Below are 26,883 nucleotides of genomic sequence, written 5' to 3' on the forward strand. Positions count from 1 at the left end.
CCCTCCCTGTTTCCCTACTGGCTGAGATACTCAGGTATTACAGCTTTCCTGACATGCCTACGATGTGTCCCTTCCTTCCACAGTCCCCCTGTTTCTGGGCAAACCACCTTTTTATAACTAAACAACTGAACAACCAGTAACTTGTCACTTCCCACCACCAAATGCAACCACACTACAGATTTTGCAACACCTGTTTATTCCTAACACTGCTCTCATCTGGCTTTGTTGCCTGGTCAGCAATTCTAGGGCCCCGGCTGTATGGTTGGAAATGAGTTCTACCACCGCCTGCAGTCTAATAATTTGATTTAACACATAAATAGGTGTTCTGTAACCCCAACTGTCATACTAAGCCAAGGTTGCAGGTCCATAAGTCTCTCTAATTCTTTCTGGTGTCCACTCATCTTTTCCCTAGGTTTGAATTCCTCCTCTTTGGATATTTCTCCTTTCTCATTTTAAATCCTCAAACAGTGGAACTCCTAATTTATCTCCCTTCTCTAATGGCAATAGGAAAAATCCAGATGATTCCCAGAGTGCAACTTCCCTTCCAAGCTGCAGGGAGTTTAGAATAAGCTTTTAGTCCACAAATCTAGAACAGTCTGTCAGGAGCCTTCCACCCCATTGAGAAGTGTCGGATAATTTTACCCCAAACTGAGAAATTCCAGGTAATGCCTGGAAGAGATTCTCTCCTGAACAATTTAACATCCCTACTTTGGTACTATTAGTACAATTGTCCCCCCTTCTTTCAGAGCAGTATGAGGAGGGTCTCTCAGGCCAGCAACCAGTGCTGTTAGAGGTGGAATTATAGGTATAGACTCTACAACAGGGGGTTTCTCCCACAAGTTGGTCAAATCATTTTACTACCCTCCTTAAACAGTCATCCCCTATAACTTTCAGATGCTAAAATCCGTCCACTGGATCTCTCTCTCTTTAGGGACAATACAATGATTCCATTTAATTATTTGGAAGGGGGTGTAAACCAGTTCCTCTCCACGGCCATTCTTCACTCATCAAGGCTCCCCCACACACCCAGAAGCTGGAAATCCCAATTCTTTGGCTATTCTCTCTGCTAGATCTACAAACAAATTTTTACTCACAGAGGGGAGCTCTAATCCTTTTTCTATTTCCTTTCTTAGTTCCTCATATAATGAAAGGTTCTTTGGGGGTGCTGCTGTGGTGTTATTTGGGGGTGGTTGGTGGGGATGAGGATTTTCACTTGCCTTTTCCTTTTTCTGCTGTTCCAACATAGTCTTTGCTATTTCCCATAAGGAGGTTGCTAGATTATCGTATTCTTTTTGACTCTCTACGAAAGCACACCCAAGGCTCCCCTTTGGGAAAAAAACACCCTCCCACAGCACCCATATTTGCTTCCTAAATTTCATACAATCCAATAAGTTCTTATGCCTTCCCAACAATCTGTGGGTTTATTGGAATAACATGCTGCAGGAAGATGGAGATGATGCATGAAAACTGTAACATTCCTTGCAGCAACCTCCAAAGCCTTAAAGCATCGAGGGGTACAAGGGTCAGTTAAAACAGGGGTAATTATAACTAGAATTTTGATCCAAACAATAAGATCTAAATTTTTCATTTTCTTTCTCTTCCTTGACAAGGTCTGGTATGACATGTATTTCCACTGCTCAACACCTGAAGGGTTGCAACCCACAGTGGAGCAGAGATCTTTCTGGTGGCAAATACAGGGGTCAATCCAGTCTTGCCCTTGACTAGTTGGTACAGATTATTTTTTAAAGGTTAACTTCAGAGGGTTACTTCTCTATACTCTGTGGGAGGAGGCTCCACTGGTCCCTTAACCCGGGATGCGTGTGACCAGCCTTTTCTACACTGCAGACTGCTGTCTCAGTTGTTAAGAGTACTTGGAAGGGACCATCCCATGCTGGTGTTAAGGTTTCATCTTTCCAAGATTTTACTAGAACCCAATCTCCTGGCTTTACCTGATGTGTGTCAAAGTCCAGGGTCGAGGTTTGGGGGAACAACCCTTTTCTTCTAAGATCTGCAAGAGAGAGTGCAATCGCCTGCAAATAGTTTTTGAGATACAGGTTATTTGTTTCAGGAACCAGCAACCCGTCCTCCCTTCCCTGATAAGGTAGCCCAAAGAGCATTTTATAAGGAGACACTCCTGTATCCTTCCTTGGAGCAGTTCTAATTTGCAGTAATGCTAAAGGGAAACATTTAGTCCACACCTTGGGAAAGACAGCTTGGGTTGACCCAGCAATTGGGGTTACCAGCCTTTCCAGTGTGAAGGTGTGGATCAATGAATACAATATTCAATTCGAGATTTTGTCCACTGGACTGGGAACTGATAATCCAGAACATCTGGCAGAAATTCAGAAGCTGTGCAGACACATGCAAGTGCCGGATCATGCAGACAACTTGGAGCATTTAAGCATAAAGGAAGGCACAACTAGTCTAGAAGAGGCGTCCAATCTACAGGATATGTCAACACAAGAAAATTCTTCTGAAAGCTCTAATACTTCTGGAGTTATCTTCCTTCTCTCTTTGCTTATTAAGAGCTTGAGGTATTTTACCTCCTTTTTCCACAAACTGTAATTTAGTCTTAGAGACCCTCAGTTCTTTCTCTCCCAGGAATTTTAATAACCAGACAGTGGCATCTTGGACTTCTTCTTTTCCCTTCCCTGATACCAATAAATCATCTACATGTTTTAGTAACCTAACCCCTGGGGATGTTCTAAATTCCTCAAGATTTTTTCTTGGATTTGTCCAAACCAATTCAGAGACTCTGTAAACCCCTGGGATAAGGAAATCTAACATAACTGATGCTTTCTTCCAGTGATAGGATTTTCCCACTCGAAAGCAAATATATCCCTACTGTTCTCTGCTAAAAGACAAGTCCAAAATGCTTCCTTCAGGTCTACCACACTGAACCACACATGACTGTGGGAGATTTTGCTCAATAGAGTATAAGAGTTGGGGACAACTGGATGTTGTGCTTGGACAAGCTTATTTAATTCTCTCAAATGTTGAACTAATCTATAAGTCCCATCTGACTTTCTGACTGATAAAACAGGGGTATTGTAGAGAGACATACAAAGTTCTAACAGTCCATCTTTCAAGAGTTTTTCAATTACCAACTGTAATCCTTTTCTCCCCTCCATGGATATAGGATATTGTCTTACACAAACTGGCTGACTTCCTTCTGTCAATTTTATCTCCAGGGGAAAGAGATTCAGCACCCTCCTATTACTTTCTGCTACCCACACAGTTGGATCTATCTCCTTCTCATCTTCTGCTGTTAACCTGAATAACTTTACTGCCATCCAGCCCTCTTCTGGAATCACTCCAATCCCCAACCGCACCTGTAAGTTCCTCCCTAGTAAATCAGTACCAGCCTCCAGTATTATTACAGAAGTAGATATGGTTTTTCTACCATTTCCCAAGACTTTTACTTGTTCCACTATAGGGGCATGGAATCCCTCCCCTTTCTCCAATTGTTTTAGTCTGCTCAGTCCCTAATATACATCCCCGTGGGATTTTGATTAAACTTGATCTCTCGGCCCCTAAATCTATATATAAATATGTATTCTTTTCCTGAGGCCTCAATTTTAAAATTATCAAGGGGTCTTCATGGTATTTGGACCCCAAAGAATAGGGCCCCTGACACACCTAATGCTGGGTATAATTCTCTAGTTCTAATAGTTGGAAGGTTTTAACCTCCTGCTGTAATGCAGGACACTCTTTTTTAAAATTCCCCACCTTCTCACAATGAAAGCACTTATTGGGACCTGTTTGCCAGGTAACTAACTCCTGTCTCCTCCCTCAAGGCACCATAAAATTATGCTGTCCACTCCTTTGCACTACTCCGCTTTGTCTTCCAGCTTCATTCCCAGGTTGTCATTTTATCACTTGGTCCACTGCTGCCACCATAAACTTACCTTTACTCTTCTGCTTTTCATCATCTCTGCTACCACAAACTTTCTGGGCTTCTCGCAATAATTCCTTCAGTCTCTTATCATTCCAGTCCTCCACTTTCTGTAGTTTCTTCTTCCTGTTAGGCCAGGCTTTAGTGACAAAATTTTCTTTCAGCAATTCCTTACCTCAAGAACAGTTCCTGAATATTGCTGCACATTCTTTCTAAGCCTCTGCAACCGTGCAGTGGGTGATTCATCCCTTTGCTGCTTATTTTCAAATGCCTTCTCAAAACTCTGTCCCTTTGGCACCGCTTCCTTTATTCCCCGAATTACCAGCCTCCTGTAATCAGACATATTATTTCTCCCTTCAGTTGTATTCTGGTCCCAGTTAGGTTCTAGAATGGGAAATTTCTGTTCACTGGGTATTCCTCCTTGAATATTCAGTGGATTTTCCCTTTCCCAAACTCTTATTCCTGTAGTCTGTATCATCTGCCTTTCCTCCAGAGTGAATAAGGTTCCCAGAATGGACTGCATTTCCTCCCAGGTATAAATATTTGGACCCAAAAACTGATCTAATTGTTCTGACAACCCCAAGGGGCCCTCTAGTATATTACTCATCTCGTTTTGAATTCTTGAACTTCAGTACTGGTGAGGGCTACATTAACAAACCCTACCCCCCGGGGCTCCATGCATGGGCACCTCTTGCAAGGGAAATACTGGTATGGCTGTACTAGCACTTGGGGAGTGGGATGTTTTGAATGTCCTTTTTCAGTTGTTCTAGCTCTGGTGGTTTGAGTTCTCTATGGTGTCTGATCTACCATTTCAGGGGGACCCTCCATGCCATGAGGACCCACCATTTTATGGAGACCCTTCCATTTTCATTCTCTTCTCTCTCATTAACTCCTTCCTCTAAAACTGGAGCATTTGGTTCCCCATCTGGTGCATAGGGAGGAGGTAAATGGTCTAAAGGGTCCCATTTTTTCCTTTTTCTCTCTTCTCTATTTTCCTCCACATTTTTAGCCACACACAAAAAAATTCTTTTTCCAATAGGAAGCATAATTGCTCTTCTCTTGGTTAAAAGGTCTCTGAGTATTCACATATAACTTTAGAGCCTGACAAATCCAATCTTCTGATGACCCATACTTTGGCCAATATAACTGGTCAGATCTAATAGGTTCCTTAGTCCATTCAAACATACAGCACTGTATAATTTTCTTTTTGTCTTTTCTCTGGGTACAAGACATTCCCTCTTGTCCCCAGTCTCTGAGCATCGTCCCGAAAGGACTGTCACAAGGTATGCCTGGAGTGGAGTTTATAGACTACTCTCCCCTCTTCTTATTCCTCCTACTAAGTCTATTTCCCATCTCTTGAACTCCCACAGGACTCCTTTCTCCTAGAACCATCTCACTTTGTCCCATCACTGGCCGTTCTCCTCGTGGAGGGTCAGAATCACAGTTAAAACGACTCCACACTTGCCTCCCGGGCAATTCTTTTTCTCAGTCACACACACTCAGTCCTGCTCCCTACCAGCCGCCCAGATAATACTCAACAGTCACATTTCTTACCTGGGTCTTGTGCACAGATATGATGGGCTGCCACGTGTATACTGCAGCCTTTTCTCCTCTTCCGCTTCTCCTTCCCCCTTTGCTTCGAGAGTCCTCCATCCAGGTCTCACTTGCAGCCTGCCATGGGGCACAGCAACAGGCTGAGGGCTGCTGAAATCAGCGTGGTGCACCTTCCCCCTTGTCATGGTTTGAGATAGCCCAAAATCCAATTCTCTACCTCCATTCCCCCTCCCACATCTCAACCTAATGTGAGATGGGTTTTTCCAGACAAAACACAACCAGACTCAAAGTGGGGGAAAGGGAATATATTACAGTGACTGTACAAATAAATACTATAACACATTATATACAACCTTAGCTATATCTACTATGACATAAGTATTTACAATGGATCAGATCTCTTCTCCCCTCCAAATAAGAGTCCAGGAGGGAAAGAAGGACAGATCCCTTCTTCAGAGCAGCAATGTCTCTAAGGCAGCAGTCATCTGTCCTTTTCTCATGCAGCAGCTGATGGCTGGATCTCTGCCAACACTCACAAGGGAGGCCTCCAAGCTCCTCTCAGCCCCTTGATGCAGGCAAAGGGGTCTTCCGAGGGCTGCGTTCACCCCAGACAAAGGTTGCTTCACCACGTCATATCACGAAGACACAGGGGGTCTTCGTGACGGTCTAGTATCTTCAGGAGATTCAAGCTCCTTGCAGGGCCTCTGTGCCCTGTCTCAGGCTGGGAGCTTCTTTGTAGCTTGCAGCAAGGGAGGGCCCTCAAGGCCAACCTCCCACACTCCGTCCTGGCTGAGCTCTCAGGACAACTGAGCTTCTTAGCTCCTTGACCCATTTAGGACTTCTAATCAGTAAGAGTCCACCCCCCTCCATTTTTAGAGGGATCTCCAAGGAAGTTTAGGGGAGTTTTGCAGTCCTTACCCCCAAGCTTTCTCTCTGTAGAAACTTAGTTCTGTTCTCTGCTGCCGGTTCTCTACCTCGGCTTGAGCAACTCTGAGTCTTCCTTGGCTGCATGCTGTTTCTGCTGCTTCCCTGGTTCAGGTCTTATCAGTTGGCTTTTAGCCATAACCTCTGGACGCTGCCACCGCTTCTGCTCTGTCTCTGCCCACTCACGATGGAAAACATCCTCCAGCTCACAGCTACAGACACGTAGTCCAGCTTAACACTGTTCCAAGTCTCTGTAGCCCCCAGCTGGGGCTGGGGGGGGGGGGGGGGCAGAGGCCCCCCCAGAGGGCTCCTGCCCTCTCCTTGTGGCTTTCACAACATGGCCACTTCTTCTAACCTAAAACTACAACTCTTCTCTTCCATTTGGTTGTGGTATGTTTACATTTTTGCAGGAGCGCTCATTGGACAGAATTTCAAAACTTCCAGGGGTTTCCACCCCTTGGGGTCTACCACTTTTCTTATCCTCTGGGGGAAAAGAAAGTCCAAACCACTACACCCCTGTTGTGCCTCTCTGCAGGGCCAGAGCCCCCAGATTGTGAGAAATACTCACTTATCGATAAAATTGAGAGAGGACAAAGTCATCAAAGCAAAGCTATTTATTGATATAAATAAGTCAGCTGAGTCGGGTGCATCCCTCTGGGGAGGCACACCTCTCCTTAGAATGAATGGCCTTTTATACCCTTCCCCAACCGGTGGGGCCCCTGTCCCTTTTCCCGTTGGCTGGGTACTCAGGAACTTACATCCTTTCCCGGCCACCTTAACCTCCCCTCTTTCTTCCTTTTTTGGGCAGGTCCTCAGTATCACCTTTTCTATTGGCCTTAACAACTCTTTGCCCTTAAGTAGTAAACATGCATTAACTCCCTTCCCCCTCTCCCTTGTGTCCATAAGGTCTTATGGCTGAAGCAAAACCTTATTTCATTTTTCACAGCTCAAATAAGACAACACATAAACAGTCTGGATCTGAACTTGGATGTTCTCAGGTGATGCTTTGGTGGGTCTTGGTTCCTGTGGTCTGCTCTGCTGAGCACTGCTTTGCTGAGCACAACACTTCCAAACATATCTATATAAAATTAGGAAAGTCTGGGAACTTCACACGGCGATGGTAGGTCCTGAGACAAAAGGCAAAATGGAGCTCTTGTGCTCCTTTATTTTTATGGTCTGGATAGTGTGGCCACCCATCCCAGGTGGGACATCTGATTCTGTGACTGGGGTGATTCATTCTCTGGCTGCCAGGGGTAAGGAATAAGGTTTGACATTGGTTACAAGGGAAGGAGGAAGCAGGGAGGCAGCGCCTAGAAAACAGAAATTATGGATTTCCGTCCTAAAAGCTCTTATTTTCCCTTTATTGTGCATCTAAGACCTTCCCATTAGGAGGTCCAGCCCCAGTAAGTTAGTAGGAACTTCCCACAAAACAATTAGGGTTTTAATCATTTTCTCCTCCCTCGGTAACCAGCATCTTACCTTGACTGTTATTTGGGGTTGGGTGTATCCAAATGCATTGACAACAAATACATACCTTTATGTGAGGGAACAATTCCACCTGCAGAAGCGTCTTGAATTTGAGGGTGGATATGTGAGCTCCGATGTCTATTTAAAAGGTTACAGGGACTTTGTGGGGACCAACAGGGCAGGTTATTAGTAAATATCCTTTAGAGATTTTGGTAAGCTGCCAGAAAAAAAACACTCTCTGTCCCCTGACTTTCCTACTGAGGACAAAGGAAAGGGTTTCCCACCTCCTCCTCTTTGTGGTGCCTCTAAAGGTGGGACTGTAACAGGGCCAACAGCTTTTGTGGGTTCTTCTTTCAGCTACCCACTAATATCTCTGATTTATCAGTGCGTTTGCTGACCATTAGGGTTTTTGGGATTCCTTTTTGCAAGTCTAAAATCCAAAGAGTGTTTATTTTTCTCCAGTGTTCTTCATTTGTGTGGATGCGTCCTCCTTGCCTGAGGGAGAATGTTACTTTTCTGAGTCCCATGGGGGATGTAGGTGTTTTACATTCTGTGTGCTGAATTAGTTTGGAGCCAATTTTGCTAGGGACAATTGGGCTGTATTTTCTTCCATAATTAATTAACGTGTCACTTCCCCTCAAGTCCAAGTTTTATGTTCACTATGATTGTGGTTGGGGGTTACCGCCTCCTCTAAGGTGGCTACAGCTCTTCCCCACCTGCAAGGCTTCCTATCTGTTTCTTTAGCTGGATGCCCATGGGTTTCAAGGATTCAGGGAGACCTCTAATGAGGGGCGTGATTCTCCCAGGGTCCACAGGCATCATCACTGGGCATTTGTGTCATGGCGTTAACTCTCTGTCATGGCATCATTTGTAAGCAGGCACCTTTTTGTACACTCTCCATAATTTGATCAACATTCCCCACTATTGCCAGGGGGTCTCCCCTTTCCAGGGGATTAAGTCTGCCAGCCTAGGACGCTGCTCTCTGTCTGAGGGACCAGGGAGCTTGGTTGTTTCCTGTGGTTAGGAAGACTCCCAGTCCCCAGTATCCTTCTCCTTCTTTTTCTGGTAATAATCTGCAATAGATTTGAAATGTCTAAGCCCTTCTTTTTAAGTGGAAACATGACTCTTTATTGAGAATATTAATTTATAACTAATGATTATCTACCATATGTAATCAGGATCACTTGTTATTTTCTTCTCTTACACTAGTAAGATGGCTGTTTGAATGTAAAAGAAGTCAGTTGTTTATGATGAAGCCCTCCATTTCAATAGTGGTGAAGAAATATGAAGTTGTATTTCTCAGATTTGCTCAGAAAAGCCTGGAAACTAGAAATAGACTTTTACAATACTGAATTGTAGCTTTTTGAATCTGAAGAGTTAGACCTCTGTGATTGAATAAATCAGGCATACATGGCAGGTAGGTGCATTGGACAACACCTGGGAGGGACAAATTCCCCCATGCTCTGCTCTCCAGCTCTGTGTGCCCCCCTGGTTTCTCCCACGGGGGTCTCTGTCTCAGTCTCGCAGGTCTTATCCTCTCTCTCCTTCCCATCCAAACTATTTTATTTTTCTATTAGTTTTTAATGTCAAATCTGTCCTCCTTGATCAACCTGTGATAGTAAAGAACAGTTTCTCACACTATCTGTAGCCTGTGTTTTGAATTCTTCATAGGGGCGTCAGAATTAGAAAATAGAAGTTACAATACATTACAGCCCTTTGTGTTTGTACTTTGTGTACTATTTTTAATGCTTAATCCAAGGCTATTATCTGACTAAAAAGGGGAAATGCCTTGCTTTTGGCAACTCAGCTTGTCATCTTTCTCAAAGTTAGAGCTTTAAGGCATTCAAGAAAGGCTTGAAAGAATTGTCCTGTTTACAGAATTATTTCCCACAGCACCAGACAGTAATCACACAAGTTCAGTTGATTTTTCTGCAAAGCCTTTGATAAACTATTTTCTAAAAGAGGGGAAATGAAATGCATCAATTGGTGGACCAGCACAGGCAAGTGTCCTGGTTTTAGCTGGGACAGAGTTAATTTTCTTTTTAGTAGCTGGTACACTGCTGTGTTTTGTGGTGAGCAACCACACTGTGCATCACTGGTTTCTCCTGGGGTTTATTTGCCGCAGTCATCATAAAAAGAAGACTCGACAACCCGTGGGTTCAAGCAGAGTGATATAGCTTGGGGCTATCTCCCTTTATTGAAGGTGTCTAGCTCTATTTATAGGGTAAGGTGGGAAGGTTCTGGAAAACAGGAAGGAGCATAGGATTGACAGGGGTGATAACCAACCAGGGAAGGAAGGAGGGAACATGAGATCAGGAGGGACCAATGAGAGAAACATCTGCAGTGCAGCAAATGTGAACCAACAGAAAAAAGGGCATAATTCTGAGGGGAAAATTATGAAATTCGATAAAAACTGCGGTACAACAAATAGCGAACATGCATTAACAATTCTAATTAATAACAGTCTCTGTCGTAACTGCATCATGTTATATATCTTCAAATCATATCTTCATTCATCACTGTTCTCAGCCATAACTTCTTACAGCCGTCTTTTCCATTCAATAAACTTTTCTTCCTCACTTTCTGTGCCCTCTGCATTTATTTTTTTCTCCCTCTTTTTCAGTACAATTATTAGTTTTAGTAGTAGTAATTTATGCAGTAGTAGTAATTTATTTTGTGTCGGTTAATAAACACTTCTTATTTCAATCCACAAAGTTTCCTTTCCACTTCTCCTCCCTAGAGGAGTGAGTGGCTATGTGGGACTTAGTGGCCAGCTGGGGTCAAACCATGACAGCAAGAATGACATTTTCTATATTTCCCACTCAAGATCCATCATAAGCAAATGAAAAACAAAGGAAAAAAAATTTCAAAGCATGTCCCACCTTTCATTAGAAACTTTATTGTATTAACCTACAGGTATGTGAAGTTGAAGTAAATGGTAGTGAGGGGCAGAATGATGAACATCCTTCATCTTTGGAAAATATATATATTTTCAAACAAAACACTTTTTTTTTTTGGTTACAACTAAGAAGAGCCAGGCATACTCGATAGATTTTCTTTAAAAATATATTACAGTTCAGTCATATCAAAGTGAAGTCTTGTGGGCTAAAAAACTGAAGAAAGAAGTGTTAGATTCAGTGCTCTAACACTAGTATGAGTGTATCAAACGACAAGATTTTTTGTACAGCAACTGATGAACACACACCCATTTGTCTTCAGTAATTTCAGATACTGTATATACAGTCTTTAATATAAAGCATTTTTTGTCAAAATTAGCTCTGTATTCAGTCTGGGCTTTGGAGCTTCGGTCTAAGAATTATTATTTGGACACATATCTGATAAAAAATTGTAGTTACAATACTTGAAAATCCAGTATATTTTAAATAACACATTTTCCACTTTTGACTTTATTTTATACTAACTTCACTTCAATACAAACTTGACTTTGCAGATTGTCTCAGCAGGAAGTATGAGTACAATGAAATCTTCTTTCTCCTGTAATCTGCATGTGCATCTCCAATTCGAGTTAATGCAAGTTCTCTGGGTAGATCAAGATAAGGACAAATTTTGTGTGTGACAGTGTGTTGTGATGAAAAATCTTTGATATAGTAGAAAGCCTTGAGGTTCATATTCTAAATGGCCTGAGTTAATATGCCTACAGTATTTAAAATCTAAAGTTTACTTGCTACTTACTTTAAAATCAGCTATTAACTTTGTGCGGCATTTTGAACTTTATTAAAATGATCACAAGTTGGAAGTGGAGAGCTATCTCAATTTTCAATGCTATGTTTCTCACAACTGTGATGTGAATATATAGAAACAAAGTGTCTCTTTTCCTTCCTGTCTGTGGAAGCCAATTCTCTGAGTGTTTGCCAAAATTATTACCTCAACTTACTCAGTTTTCTCCACAATGTAAGTGCGCACATTCCAGAAATAATAAAATTCTGTAAAGATCTGAGTGGAATCTACAAAAAGGACTCTCTGACAGTCATGAAGATTGAGCTTGGGGGTCTCAAGTTGAGAGCAGAGTGTACTCCAGGAAATGTGTTTTTTGAGCACCTACCAAGGATCACTCACTGAAGTAAACTCACAAGACATTTACTCTACCTGTATGTGTTGCACACCCAGCTCAGATAAATGCAGACATTGCTTATGCTGACTACACAGCAGGAGTTTTACCCACGTACAGAAAGGCAGACCTTGGTAATGTATATATTTAGAACATACACAATAGGCAAAATTTTCATAAACTCATCTGTTTTCATGAATATTTGACTGAGTATATCACTCGAGGATATGTGACATACTGGAGATTTTCAAAAAAATACCATTTATTCAGCTCTTCACTTTCCCATGTTAAAAAGAACTGTTTAGATTATGAAGATTCATTTACCTAGTGGCCTCCAAATTTTGCACAGAGCAAGAAAAGTTTTTGTGAGCTCACAATTGCTAAATGGCAGCATTTTCTATTCATGGCTTTAGAAAAGAAAGGTTTTATTTTAAAGTCTGTTTCACACAATACAAAAAATGTATATACCAGTAGCTCTACACATTATCTATATGCATACAAACCCAATCATTTCTTTGTCTTACAGAGGGATTAAATTGTAACCAGCTTCTGAAATCTTCTAGTTAATGTCTGTACTTGTAAAATAAAATAAAGTAATTTATTCCAAGGATGTACAAGAAATGCCCAGGGAATTGTAAAATAGCCAGTTATCATGGCTAGCCAGAACCAAGAATGTTATGGGACATTTCATAGAGGCATATAAATTCTCAGGCTTAGGCACATCTGCTACAATGTCTTTGCCAGTAGCTTAATCATTTTTCACCACTTTAGTGACAACAAATAAAAGGAAATTGTACTTCCATTTCAGCTCTGGTGTTCCTTTTAAAAAAAACTGAGAAAGTTTTGTCAGTTTTTCTTCCAGTTATTCCTCTATTGCATTTTGTATTCCAAAGGCAACTGGTTGTGGGTTTCTTAGGAATATTTCAGTGCTGTCACAATGGTGATAATTCTTTGTGTCAGATTGTACTGCAGCCCAGATGTCATGGCAGTCCATGTGCTAAGCCAGAGAGAAGACTGTTTAGGAAGGAGTTACAGCCTCACTTGGAAAAAAGGCTCTTCTGGAAAGATGGTCTCCATCCACATGAGTAATGGACTAAGCTAAACTTTAACGAGGAACTGTTTTTTACTTTTCTTCTGCATTCTTGTTATCATTCTGAACAAAAACACCATAATTTTTTTGTCCCACTTAACAAATTAGGTTAAACTGTTATGTATTAGGTAATCACCTCCTGATAGACATCAGTATGACATGAATTCTTACTTTAATTCTCTCCCTCTGCCCAGAGGTCCCTTTAAATGGACAAAATAAAGGCCAGTTTGCAAAAAATAAAATAAATGGACATATAGTAGAATATTTTTGCAGTTACAAGCTGGTTCACTAGAAACACAGACACACAGAGTAAAAATGGAGACAGAAGTTAATGAAGAATGGGGAATATATGTGTCACATTATTAGCAATGCAAAAGACCAGCTTAAGCATGTGTTTCCCTACATCAACTATAAAAAAGAAAAGGTGCCTTTTTAGCAAGTATGCACAGAGTTTGCTTTGTTATTTCTAAGAAAAAAAAATCAGAACACTTTACTATTTTTATTCTATATTACAGTCATTATTACTACCTGTTTATAAAATGTAAACCCTTCCTTGCAGTTAAGATTTACAGAAATCATCACCTTTGTCCACTCCTTACATAATCAGTCCATGGTGACAAAAATAAACTGATTTATTTTACATATTTTTTGAAGTAATTACTGATATGTTATGGATTATTAGTTGTGTGTGGCAGAAATAGTGGTCAGAACTGCAATATACAAACGGTAGCAAAATATTTGTTGAAGACTAGTACGGGGTCTGCAGTACTAAGAGATCTTGAAGCATCATATAATACTGATGTATGCAATTATTTTATCACCAGAACTATTCAAGAACCCATGTCCACCACCAGTAATGGACAAAAAAGCCTGATGATGGATTTCTCAAACAACTGCAGTATTGTGCTTACTTATCCCCATCAGATCTTGTTTCTTAATATCCTGACTAAAGATAAGAATGGAAGGTAAAATTTGGCAAGGCAGTTTTTCTTCTACTAATGAATAACTAATGAATCAGATCACTTGTAAAAAGTGGTATTTGGTAAATTGCACTGTCCTGTCTGAAACATGACAAAGATGAAGTCTATATTTAAGGTCACTAAAATGGGATGTTATCAAAACTGATCTGCCAACTAATATTTTTAAGCCAGTATATTACAGTATAAATGTGTTGCATTCCCATTTCTATAAAATTTACTGCCATGAGAAAAAATAATCAGGATCCCCAGAGTGTGGCATTTGTCCATCTGTCACTTGTATACACAATACAAACCTCGTGTTGAGACTCTGTTTAATGTATAGCAAATACTTGCTGGACAGATTAGGAGCCAAATTTGATGGTAAACTAGAGGGAGGAGCACAACCATGCCAAGTTGCCCTTTAAGAGTCCCACTGTTCTACAAACCAGCTTCTGGGGTCATTCAGTGCTGACCCCCTTTGTAGAGGATGTGAGGCTGTCTCGAACTGGTAGCAAGTCATAATGACAGGGAATATGGCTGTTTTTTGGAAGATCATAAGGATCCTGGCTGAAATGTCCTCTGCTGCTGAATGGTCCCTGCACAACACTCACTGTGGGTTCTGTGACAAAAAAGAGCACATACATTTAATATGAGAAGTGGCAAACAGAAGGAAGACGTTGTACTTCATTTCAGGTTCTACTTCAATATGAAGATTCCTTGTCATGCTGAGTTCCTGAAGTGCGGGTTTAGAAACCAAGGTTGATGTTTAGGTGTTTTGTCTTCACACTGAGTTACACCTGTGGACCTGCAGCAGGGCCCTGCCATGACGATATTTACTGACAGAAGCAAGTGGACCATCATCTCTTCTTTATGTGGGGGCAAACTTAAGAAAAACCCTGAATTTGGGGGTTTTAATCAAGATTTTAGAAAAGTCCTTAAAAGCACCACGGGGATATTGATGAATTTTCATTTCTAAGTTGGGAACAGAAAAGGGAAATGTATCCTATGATATGGGACACAATTTATTTCAGTCCGGAGATTATTAGGATAGCTACCATTCCACAAGATGCCAAAGTTTTCTGCAACTAAGTAATATAGTAACTAGACAGGGTCCATATTACTGAAATACTATGTCTATGGGTGAAGATGCTGTTTTATCTATCAAGAGAAAGAAATAGATCTTTCCCATCCCTCCCATACACTTACCTCCAGCTGTATTCAGTACTTAACAGTTGAGTTGAATTGTATTGCAATCAAATGCTAAGCTTATCTCATACTGCTGTTTAGAGAAAGCCTTTTAAACCAGGGAAATTCAGAGGCACCTCTAGCTTACAGAACAGAGCTGAAGGTATTTCAAACCTCATTTGTGTGAATTACACCACTTATCTCAGTAGAGTGAGGTTATTGTTAAAAGCATTTGAGCAGAAAACAGAATCTGAACATATTTTTTTTTCCCAGTGAATTTTCATATGTTTTGATTAAACTGAATCAAAGAAAAAAGAAAGTCCCATGCTCTTTGCCCTTAACCTTGAGCAACCAGAAATAGATTTTGTACATACCAACTTCATACACGTTCTTGTTGGCTGTAGCAGAGCCGGTGATCTCGGCATAGGGGGAGTCTCTGCGTGCTGGTGACTTCATTTCAACATACCCACATTCTGAGCTTTTTGGTACCAGAGCTGGTGGGTCCTTTATAGTAGCATAGGGGTTCTCAGAACTGCTTAATGAGCAATTACTTAAATTGTATTCCGAGTTCTTCACTAGATCTACAAAAAGAAAAATTTATTACTCTCAAGCCATGGTACATATTATGGACACTGCTGCTGAAAAAAGGGCATTCTTTAATTCTGAGTTCTGAAAAGTCACTCATAAATGAACATTTAAATGGAACCCAGTCATAAAACTTCAAAATTATTATACAGCAATTAAAGAAAGCACCTCAAGTGCTGTGCTTTTTAATAGGATTGATCTGGCCACCAGTAAATTACTGTTTCAAAGTCTGAGCATCTTCAATTCTGATTAAAACAGTAGCTAGCATTGTATACTGAGGGGGGAGATGGCAGGCCCATAGAACCTCCGAGGCCCCTAGAAGTGAGTTTGAAGTGTTACAGGGTGTGAGACTTTTCCCTTGAGAAAAGTGAGGATAATTGCATGTTCCCATAGATACAGCCTTGAGTGTTAAGCAGTAAGTTAAGGTCAAAGCTGTTTGGCAGCGTGCAGGTGCTGCATTCCTGAGTGTTTTTCTAAGAATATGTTTCTATTATATGTGTGAGAAAATAGAAGTTAGAGAACTCAATAAAGCTGCCTGCTACTCTCAGCGGGCAGACACCTCTGGTCTCAGCACTCTGTTCGTGTGTGTGTCTTTCCCCCATGTACCAAGGCCTACCGACAGATACCCTACAACAATACACAGATAATGTGTAGTATCAATTTTCAATAATTCAGAATACGTTTTGCCCCTCCAAGTGCTCTTCTCAGGACACTATTAAAGTAAGTGATCTAAGACTGTTCCAAAGGCCAGTGTCTGGGCAAATGGTAACATGACTTCTATGGATGGCATGTTTGGTGAAAAGTTTTACTATGCAGCCACACTGAAAGAGTAACCAGTTTCTTTGCAAGTTTCTGTAACATGATAACAGAAGAACTGAAAAGGAAACATCAGGTAGATTGTGATTTAGGATTTCACTGAAGGACAGATAACTGTGGTTTCAGAGATATATTTTCTTATGCTGGGAAGTGATTTTGTGGTGTTTGTGTTACTTTGTTCTCTGTGTTGTTTCGTGATATGATGTGTTATTTATGCTTCAGAGATGAGACTTTGTCAGCTTGTTTCTCATTCAATATCCAGCAATGAGATTGCCCTTAGTGAAACTGTAAGTAGACAGGTGCTCATAACTTTGTGACTCATTTAAATTGGCCTTTCTCTAACCATAGAACCCTAGAATTAGTTTAGGTTGTAAAAGACCTTTCAGATCATTAAGTCCAACCATTAATGTAACACTGCCAAGCCCACCACTAAACCATGCCCATAAGTGCCAAATCTTTACATCTTTTACATATGCACACCTTAATCAGGTATCAAAAATAGTGACATACACCAGTGTGGTACAGTATAAAGTCTTATAAGAAAACTGAATAATTCAGAAGAGCAAAATATAAGTGCTACCCTGAATTTCTGAAGCCTTTAATTCCTCTCTGTGTATTTGTATTTTGATATGCTTTCCAAAGGCCTGCAGTGAATGTGGTGAAGCATTACAGGCTTGCAGTCACACAGACCTACGCTGACCATGCCAGCTGCAAGAGGAATTGGCTCTCTTCTGAAGCCTTTCAGCAGAGACAGCATGTCCTCACCTCACTCACTAGTCTGAATTCAAGGGCCATCCCCCTTCTGCTTTTAGAATGGAGCTGTGTTGTGACTCAAGCGTTACAGAAACATTTGATGTGCAACACAGAGAGGACTTATAAAGGCTTGATTTGTTGTTTGTTTGGTTTTTTTTCTAAATAGCCTCCTCCCTTCAGAGAAAAGAACAAACTTCATGTATTGATTCAATGTCTAAGAAAAATTTAGTCCAAAATTATTTTTACATTCTCTTCACCCAGAAGGTAATATAGAAAAGTAAACTGAATGTCTATGTCATTTCATCTGAATACATCAGAAAATAATCTCACCTTTCAGAGACTTCCCCAAATATCCCCTATCAAGTCCAAAAGCACCTGAGAAAAATTATACAAAAAACAAAGTAGCTTTAAAATCAAAGAAAATAAAAGTGGTTAAACAACAGGTTCTAAAGGGTTTAAAAATTGCTTTGGGATTCATTTCTAGCTGTACACAATAATTCTGTCATAAGCACTGTGAAACTGCCCAGGGTACAGAAGTGTTGTTACTATTTGCTTGCACCCTTTCAGACAGGAGCTTCCTGAACACAGAAGGTGATTAAGGTCACAAGGGACCACTAAATTATCTGCTTTGACCTCACATATGTCACAGGCCATTACATTTCCCCCAGTTAGTCTTGAATCAGCCTAATAACTGCTATTTTTTTTGTCTGGATAAACCGTATCTACCAGAAGAGCATCCCATCTTAACCTGAAAATTTCAGGGTATGGAGAGTTCACTCTACTTCTTGATATTTTGCTTCCAAATTTAATTATTGCCAAAATTAATCATGCCCAGGGTCCCTGTTACAGTCTCTTGACCTGCAGGAATGGCCTAAGCACACAGCACCTGAGTCTGCAACTTTTCAATTACCTGTTAGTAAGAGATTTCTCTCAATATAAATCCAAATGTAAACATCAGCAGTGCATGACAACTGTCTCCAGAGACCTGGCACTTACCTGGTTATTAATCCATTCAAATAGCTTTGATTGATATTCTGGAGAGCTAATTTCTTAATTAGACTGTATTTTGGTACTGTGCCAGGAACTTTATGAAAGCCTAAAATCATTTTATCAATACCATATCTCTGTCAGCAAAAACCATAGTTTTCAAGAAGGAAATTATATTATTTGAGGAGACCTAAACCTATTTAATTTTATTCCTACTCCATCTTATTAGATCTCATGTCAGCTGTTCTGTTGTTTTTACAAGTCTTATGCCCAGGTCACCAAGTTACCGAAGTAATCCCATTTGATCTTCTAGGAAACAGATATAATATCAGCATTCATCTAGTCCTCTGGAATCATCCTGTTACTGAGAATCTCCTGCCATGGGTTAACCATAGCAAGTATCTCTTAGGAGCCTTAAGTACAAGTGCTCTGAAAAAATGTGAAGCTGAACATCAAGGCTTATGTAACCCTTTTCTGTAAAAACCCCAAAACAAACTCAAGAGATCTGAGCCTGAATGGTGGTTTGACCAAGACTGGGAATGAGCAGGAAACATAACAATGCTGCATACAGTTGTTCTGATTCCCAGAATCTCATATATTTGTAAGTACCAGAAATGAAGGTAATTAAATGATCTAAATGATACTGGCACTGAAAGTCCCTTTTAAGGGTCTTTCACTGGCCAGTGCAATCCAGCCTTTTTGGAGCGCATGAGTTTGGAAAAGAATGAAAAGACAGCATAAAGCAGGATACAGCAACTCTAACCACTTAGGAATTTTTCTTTTTAGAGATAATGTTCTGTCTTCTAGCAAATGGGAGGCTTAGCTGGGAAGATCTCCTAGAATTTACATATGAAGCAGCTCAGATGATGAGAAACTACTTTTTAAACCATTGATTCCATTTGGTAGGGATTAAAAAAAAGAATACATACAACTTTTCATTTATTTAATAAGAGCATGTAATTTTTTCAAAGCAGACCCTTATTGTACAGTACCCATTGTTTTATAAAACTAATCAATAAGCAAACTTTCTAACAAAAATAATATGAGATATTTTGCATATCATGTCTGTGCTGGGAATTGGACTGTTTCATCATACCTCACAAGGAGTCACTTTTTTGTCTCTGAGGGAAGGTCAAACCTATAACCCTGAACCTCACACACTATCTGACCAACTTGGTATTAACCTGAGAGGAGACTCAGGAAAGCATTTCTGCTTTCTAATCCATCCCACACACAATGAATAACGTTCACATTCTCTCCTTTCTTTTTCCTTACCAAGTTCATTGAGGTAGCCACCATGTTTCCAGTCTGCTGGCAGTGTTCCTGTGTAGTCCATGGCAGTAACTCGTTTTCCAGGTTCCACATTTTTAAGGTTCACAAACAGCTGATTGTTTTTTGCCTGTTTCAAAGAAAGATGGGCAATAGAAACTGAAACTAGTGGGAAGCTGCTGAATTTCCACCTGATAATCAGGGAAAGCAAAAATAAACCAAATGGGAAACATTAGGGAATAAAGTAAAATAAACTGAAGACTAATTGACAGAGAAGTTTACAGATTTTTTATGCTTTACCTTTGCTAAGGTCAGCCTCTCCATGTTGTTTACATGAGGTGGGGTAGTGCATTGAGTTAAAGTATGATAACTAGGGTTAGAGAAATAGTGACTGTTGGCATTTCCACCATTACTGTGAGGGATGGTTTCTGAAAAGAAAAAGACAGGAAAATGAACAACTGAAAATAACATGGTATTTCTTCCTCAAAGATATGTTTTTGACAGTGCTGCTCTGATTTCAGAATCTGATTTTGAGTTTCTTAAAAAAACCTACCGAAACAAAACTAAAAATCTTGCATTTATTTAAAGAAATTAGAGATACAGAGCAGTAAGTAACTAGTCATGTCCCCACTTTCAGCAAAGATCATACACAAATGTTACTTGTTAACATCTCTGTTTTATCTCTGTAGTCATAGCATTGTCCTAATTACCGTCACTTGTACCATTAAGTTCACACCAACATTTTCTGGTGCTTCAAGAGCCCCTAGTACCTTTGCTGATTTGCTTTTTCTTAAACTCTTGACAACTGTTTCTGCTGTTGTCTTCAACTGCTGCTTTCCTTAAACAGTGGTGTGCAAAAAACAGCATTGCCTTAAGTTTTGTGTACCCACTGCATCACAACTCACAGGCACTTTCATAGGTCAGAAACTCCTGTTTGTTTCATTTCTCTTTCCCTTAATTTGTTTCAAACTTGAGCCACTTTCCTATCTGGTTCTCTACAGAATCTTGCCACAGATAGTGTGAAATCTTGATTTTTCTACAGCCATAGCAGCCTTTCTGTATTCAAGCTGTTGGCATTTAATTTAAAGTCTCTGTAGAAACCATATTTTGCCACACTCCAGTTCTCTTTAAAAACAGGCACAGGGGAATAGAAATGTCCATACTTCCACTGTTTAATGAAGAAAAATATTTGAGGATAAAATCTGTTCTGAACATCACTTACCTGAAATGGTGTAATCTGCATTCATGATCCTCATAGCAGGGGTGTAGGTCACTGTGGGCATATTTGTTTCTTTTCCTTTCTGCTTATGTCTGTAGATGATGAACAGCACTAGCAGGAAAAGCACAACCAGGACAAGAACAATGATGCCTGCTATAGCCCCTATCTGGTAGGAATCAGCAGGGATGGCAGTACTGGTACGGCTTAAACTGTTCAGGTTTCCCACAATGATTACACCAGCTGAAATACAAGAAGAAATAAAACTATGTGGCATGAACTCAGAAGGTCACGTGTCAGGAGCAGAAGACAAGATTTCACTTCTAAATCTTCCTGCTAACCTAACTGTATTTAATAATGCCAAAATAAAGCTATGTCAGAAACCAATGTGAGGACAATCCTAACCTTAAGGAAAAACATTCATGATCTTCACAGAAAGAGATATTTTCATGAATTTGAAGTAGGAATATTCCCTAGGCAAAAGGACAGGGCAGGTAAAGCACATGCTTTGGACAGCACAGCACTGTAAAACATTTTGTGCAATCTACACTTGAGAGCTTTGCTCCAGTTAACTGTTACTGAGACATCTAATTTAAAGTGTACAGAACGTATTTAATAGAATGGACTATTTAATGCTCATGCCTTCTCAGATTTACTTAATGAATGACACAGAGATGGTATTTCATAGGTCAATGCAATTTTTACAGGAAAGAGTTACAGTAGTTTTATTGCATCCAGGCTTTACCTTGATCACACCTGGCCCCTTTCCAGCCTGGGCTGCAGTAACACGTGCCAGTGATGTGGTCACAAGTTGAGTTGTTCAGACAGTCACAGATCTGACGGCACCCATACCCGTATGTACCCTGGGGACATTCTGCATAAGTGAAAATGAGACACAGTCAGTACTTATTAAGTGCTTTGGTAATTACAGACCTGCAGCGCCACACGTTTCTAACCCCACACGTTTCAGTCCGTGGTCAGCAGATGGCAATGTGTCATTAGCAGCAGATCTCTTCGGGAAGGAATCCTAAGAGGACCCCTCAGCGTGTGTGTTTATGTGTGGGAAAGGAGAAGGAAATTTTATTTAAAAGTGTATTCATCCTTTACCTGCAATGTTGCTGCCACTAAGGCAGTGCAGTTAGGAAGGAAAAAAAAATCCTAATAAGATAAAAAGAGTAGGAGACAGGGAAGAAATGAGCAAGATGTGAATAAAGAGCCAGAACACAATGTCTTTCAGGTTGCTCATATCCCAGTGCTTGAAAAATCATGCAATCATACAGGTGGAGTCAGACATCTGGCTGTTGTCGTATCTTATGACAGATGTGCTGATGTAAAATAGCAAGAAGAAAGGGCCATAACAGTGAGTCTAAAGTGCAACACACATTTATATAAAAATAAACCTGCTGCTTTGATACTGTAACGTATATACTGAGAAACTACCTTCAGGAGGAAAACGCTAAATCATGGAGAATAAGCTAATTGGAAGAGTTTCACAGATTTTTTTCTCTCCCAGAATGACTTGAATACAATAATTAATTACTGATCAAAGTGTCTCCTACATCACAACATAAGCATGGTAGAGAATTATCCTAAACTGATAAAAATTATTTCTTTTATGCTGCCACCTCTGGTACTGTGTGTCCTGTTACATTATAGTAGTTCTGATGGTTTCAGCAAGTATGGTAGTTCTTCACCTTCTGAGACTCAATTTTCTGAAATATCTCAGGAGTTCTGTAATTATGTTAACTTGTTCTTCTTTTTGTCTTTTTAAAAGAATATAACTCACCTTTTAGCATTCCTAATTTAGAATAATTTACAAAGTGAAGTAACACAATGAATGCCAGATAATGTTTTTGCAGTCTTGTCTCAAGTGAAACTTCCATGTCTATATAGATTCTCCTTCTCTTTATTACACTCAATTAAACAAAATTTTAATTACTGAAGTAAATGTCTCGGCAAAAAATATCATGTCATAATATATTTTGGCATTTTAAAATCTGAATTAGAACAAATACCAAAACATTCAGTTTAATATTGTTACATCATTATTATAAAATTCTAAGAAAAATATAAAATCTATAAAATGTAATAATAGACTTAGATTTGCCAAAGTATTCAAAATTATTTTTTGACATCAAGTGACTGTCTTAAAAAGTTAGTCTTTCCCTGAACTTCATTGCTCTTTTGAAGTGAAACAGAGAAATCATCAGAGTGCATGAATTTGGGAGCACCTCTCCATAAAGTCAGCAAGAGTTGGACAAACACTTCTGTGCTTATGAGCCGGATTCTTCTTTTAATGTTGTACAATGTGGCACCACCATTGATGTCAGTGGTGTTATTCTTGATTTTCATGTATAACAACCACACACATATGAAAACAAAATACCATCTACAATGCTTTTATAATCCAAATGTGTTGCAAAACCACATTGCACAGATTAATTGTATCCCCACCACTTCTTATCTTTAGTTTTCTAACTATTAGTTTTCATTGTGGTTTATGCTAATCACAATTACTTGGATTCATATATTGCTTTTACATGACAAGAGTTGTTGGATGTTTTTTTAGCATTAAGTCCAAAGCAACTAAAACACAGTGCAAATGCCTCTTACATGGAGCTACAAATTGAAAGAAACAGCCATTGCAATCATCAGTCTTAATAACTAGTTTTGTGGGCTTTTCTCTCTTAGGAAAAAGCCTGGGTCCAGCTCCTGAAGCTCTTCCCCTGTCAGAATTCCCACTGTGGCCAGAACACTCACTCTGCTCGCAGTGCTTGCCCATGAACCCCGTGCGACATGTGCACTGCCCGCTGATGTGGTCACAGTCGGCTCCATTCTGACACTGGCAGATCAATGCACAGTCCTTCCCGAAAAACCCCAAGGGACATCCTGCAGCACAAGGAGAGGGACGGGGAAAAGGGGTGAAACAGCCGCTCCAGAAATGAAACGCGAATATTCTGGTTTAGTGTGTTACTAAGAGCTCATTTCTGTAGCTTCAGGAACATTCTATAAACACAAGAGATCGAGCCCTATCTTATTTGAAGTGGTTTAAAATACACATTAGGCAAAATCTGCATAAAAATGGGGTTGGGAAATTGAGCAGAAATTGGGAAATACTGCAGACAACAGAGGTTCTGAAGAAGGAAGCAAGAACAGCTCTTTGAAGAAATGGGTTTGAGAAGGTATTTGAGTGAGGAGAAAGAGGGCAGTTTGTGAACCAGACCACGGAGTCTGTTCAGCAGTCAGTGAATATTTGGACATCTTTTCCTCACAGTTTATGCTGAAGCACAACAAAAATAAAAATAACAGCATATTGTATGTGAGCTATTCACAAAGATACCATTTCAGTATGGAGAAGACATACCACTGCAAAGAGATCATTATTCACCAGCAGGATGCAAAATAACCATGATAGCTGACAGCAGAACAGCATAGTAAATGTCTTCCAGAACTTTATCCATATGGCCCTGCAATATATCTGTTATTTCTTGACACTCTGACATTATTCATTTGAAAAAGGAGAGTTCTGATTTATGAAAAATATGTATTTAAAACACTGAATGCAGAACACAGTCAGCAGTCATATTTTTCTTGAGGTCAAAGATAAGAGTTCTGCCCAGATTACAGTCAGTGGGAGTGTGACTACCTGAACTGAAGGTAAACCAAATTGAAGGTGTAATATGATAAAGAAGCCAGCTCTATCAAAATTTATTTCTAGCAAATGTTTATTTCTCAAACTTTGTATGAACTCTCACCCAGCATACAATGAGTGCCATATTTTAATGAAAAGCTCTTGGGGGAAAAAAAATCAGTATTAATGTATTATTAAATGAAAAACATCCCAAAACAAACTATAATTTTACAGTCTAGTGAAGTTAACTTTCCACGTTCCAGATAAAATAACTCCTGTGTTAGTATTTGAATTACAGGTACTGAGCTTCAGCTGTTGTAATTGCAGTTACAGATACTGGATGTACAGTGTGATCACTATGCAGTGACAAGAGGGACTGTGCCTCAGCAGATCACAGCCACAGCTGAGACAGAAGCTGTTCCCATGGCTTCGGTCTGAAGGACACCGAAGGATAATTCCATCACTGATTTGTAGACTGAGAATGGAATACAAAAGTCACTTACTCTGTGTACAGTAAAGACCAGTCCACCCTGGGGTACACTTGCACTCCCCGTCATAGGCACTGCAGAAAGCCCCATTGTGGCAGTTGCATGTGTGGATGCAGTTTGGTCCCCAGTGGGAAGGTGGACAAGCTAAAACAACCCAAAGCAATTAATTAATCTCAAATGAAAAAGCCGTTGATACCCATGAATAAAGCTGCTGCCATTCACATATGAGCACTGCTTTCTTTGGTGTTTGTTGTTTTCCTTTCAGATGTGTGGTTTGGGCTGCTCTATTCTGACCAAATAGCCACAGATTTATTTATTTATTTATTTATTTATTTATTTAAACTAGGAAATCATTTTACTCCAGGTAAAAAGTGCTGAAAAATAATAAATATGTGAAAACCCCAGTGATACATAATTGATACTGAGTACACAGGACATTCATACCAGCTTTCTCATAAAGACATTTCTCCATTTATTTTTTAATCTGCAAACAGTTCAATTGTTTACAGTCAAGAGGATATGGCTTTTAAGTCTCAAAAGTGAAGGTAAACAGAGGTTGAAACAGCTATATAGCCTATAGCTTTAGACCCAAAACTAAGCTTGCTTCTTGTGTTTCCACTATAATTGCTTAAATGTGGTGCATATAATCAGGTCTGTGCCTTAGTCAAGTTAACTCAGTTGCTTCTGTGGGTCCAATAATCAATATAATATTTCTAAAAATGAAGTAATAGCTATAAAGTGGAGAATACTTTGCTCACAATCATGTTGATACATTAGGAGACAGAATTTACTGGCTGTTTTGAAAATGTCATGATGAATGACTGTGATACTGTGTGCTGCCATTAGAATAGTGAAGTGGTTCCAAAATAATAATTACTTTTCGGAGATAGAGAAAGATAATTTTCCTCATGTTAGAATACCACAAAATGAAGAGGGTACTCTAAGAATAGACCCTTTCTGTTGAGTAGGATTCACATCTTGAGGGTTTTTTTTTCATTAAGAAAGTAGTTCTTTAAGTAGTACTTTAGTACTTTTAAAATAGTTTTAAGGAGTACAATGTGAGTATTTCATAGGAGAGAAGAAACAGGTCAGACATGGAAGCTGTAGTTTTATTCCTGTGTAAATTTAAAGAGGTTGGTAACTCCTTATTGTTGTGTACTGAATTGGTTGTCCAGAGACCTGTCTGGGAGCAATAAAAATCCCTGAATCCTTTAAATATTTGCATAACGATTCATGTATGTGTGGGCTGTATTTTTGCAAAGTGTCATCTTTGCCCAAAGTTCACTTCGTTAAGTAACATATTACATTGTATTGAAAAAAAGGATTACGTGTGGTTTTTGCTGTTTTCACTTCAGTTGTGCCTCATAATTATTATAATTATAGTTTTGCATTTGAATTTAGTGGTCAGCTAAGAAGGAATGTAAATCACATACAGGCAGAAGGTTAAAAGTTTGAAAAAGGTCTCTAGTTCTGAATGAAATTAATGGAATCATTATTTTCCATGTTAACTAAAGGCCTTTACACAAAGCAAATAAACTTCCTCTGTCATGGTCCATGAGCACAGCCTCAATAAGCACTTCCATTCATATTGCTGGCACCATTTTCTTGTTATTGATTCAGTGAATAAGTCCCTCCTCCTCCTAAATACCCCTATTCTGCTACTCTCCCAACTACCTACTTATTTTACCATACAAACAGGGCCCTTTGTACCAACTGGCTTCCACAGGAATAGGCCCAAGATTTAGTTTGGTATCATATTGAGTTGTGCATGCTAATCAGTTCACAGAACTTAGCCAGGGAAGTGTTTGGTTTTTTTTTTTCCAAACTGACCACATGTTAACATTGCACCAGTACAGAGCCAGTTAACCTGGGCCGGTCAAACCTTAAATGATATAAACCAATGAGGCCTATTATTAGGAAATGCACCTCTCTGGGAACCCCACCACAATGTCTTTTGAACTTTAACATATCAGAGTATGGTGCAGCTACTTTTAC

At 39.7% G+C, this 26,883-nt stretch overlaps 1 protein-coding gene across 1 annotated transcript in view; it reads right to left on the minus strand.

Moving 5' to 3' along the window:
- Positions 1–9,994: 9,994 nt before the first annotated feature.
- The window catches only part of MEGF10 (multiple EGF like domains 10), an 86,520-nt gene continuing 69,631 nt past the window's right edge, over positions 9,995–26,883 (minus strand). The window contains exons 17-25 of the mRNA XM_032674996.1: positions 24,904–25,032; positions 23,530–23,658; positions 21,515–21,643; positions 20,776–21,012; positions 19,854–19,981; positions 19,560–19,683; positions 17,628–17,672; positions 15,518–15,724; positions 9,995–14,577 (exon numbers count right to left, since the gene is read on the minus strand). Of these exons, the coding sequence (XP_032530887.1) occupies positions 14,417–14,577; positions 15,518–15,724; positions 17,628–17,672; positions 19,560–19,683; positions 19,854–19,981; positions 20,776–21,012; positions 21,515–21,643; positions 23,530–23,658; positions 24,904–25,032 (1,289 nt within the window). The 3' untranslated portion in view covers positions 9,995–14,416. The remainder of the gene's footprint in view (positions 14,578–15,517; positions 15,725–17,627; positions 17,673–19,559; positions 19,684–19,853; positions 19,982–20,775; positions 21,013–21,514; positions 21,644–23,529; positions 23,659–24,903; positions 25,033–26,883) is intronic.

The sequence above is a fragment of the Chiroxiphia lanceolata genome, chromosome Z (genome assembly GCF_009829145.1).
Source record: "Chiroxiphia lanceolata isolate bChiLan1 chromosome Z, bChiLan1.pri, whole genome shotgun sequence".
Taxonomy (NCBI): Eukaryota; Metazoa; Chordata; class Aves; order Passeriformes; family Pipridae; genus Chiroxiphia; species Chiroxiphia lanceolata.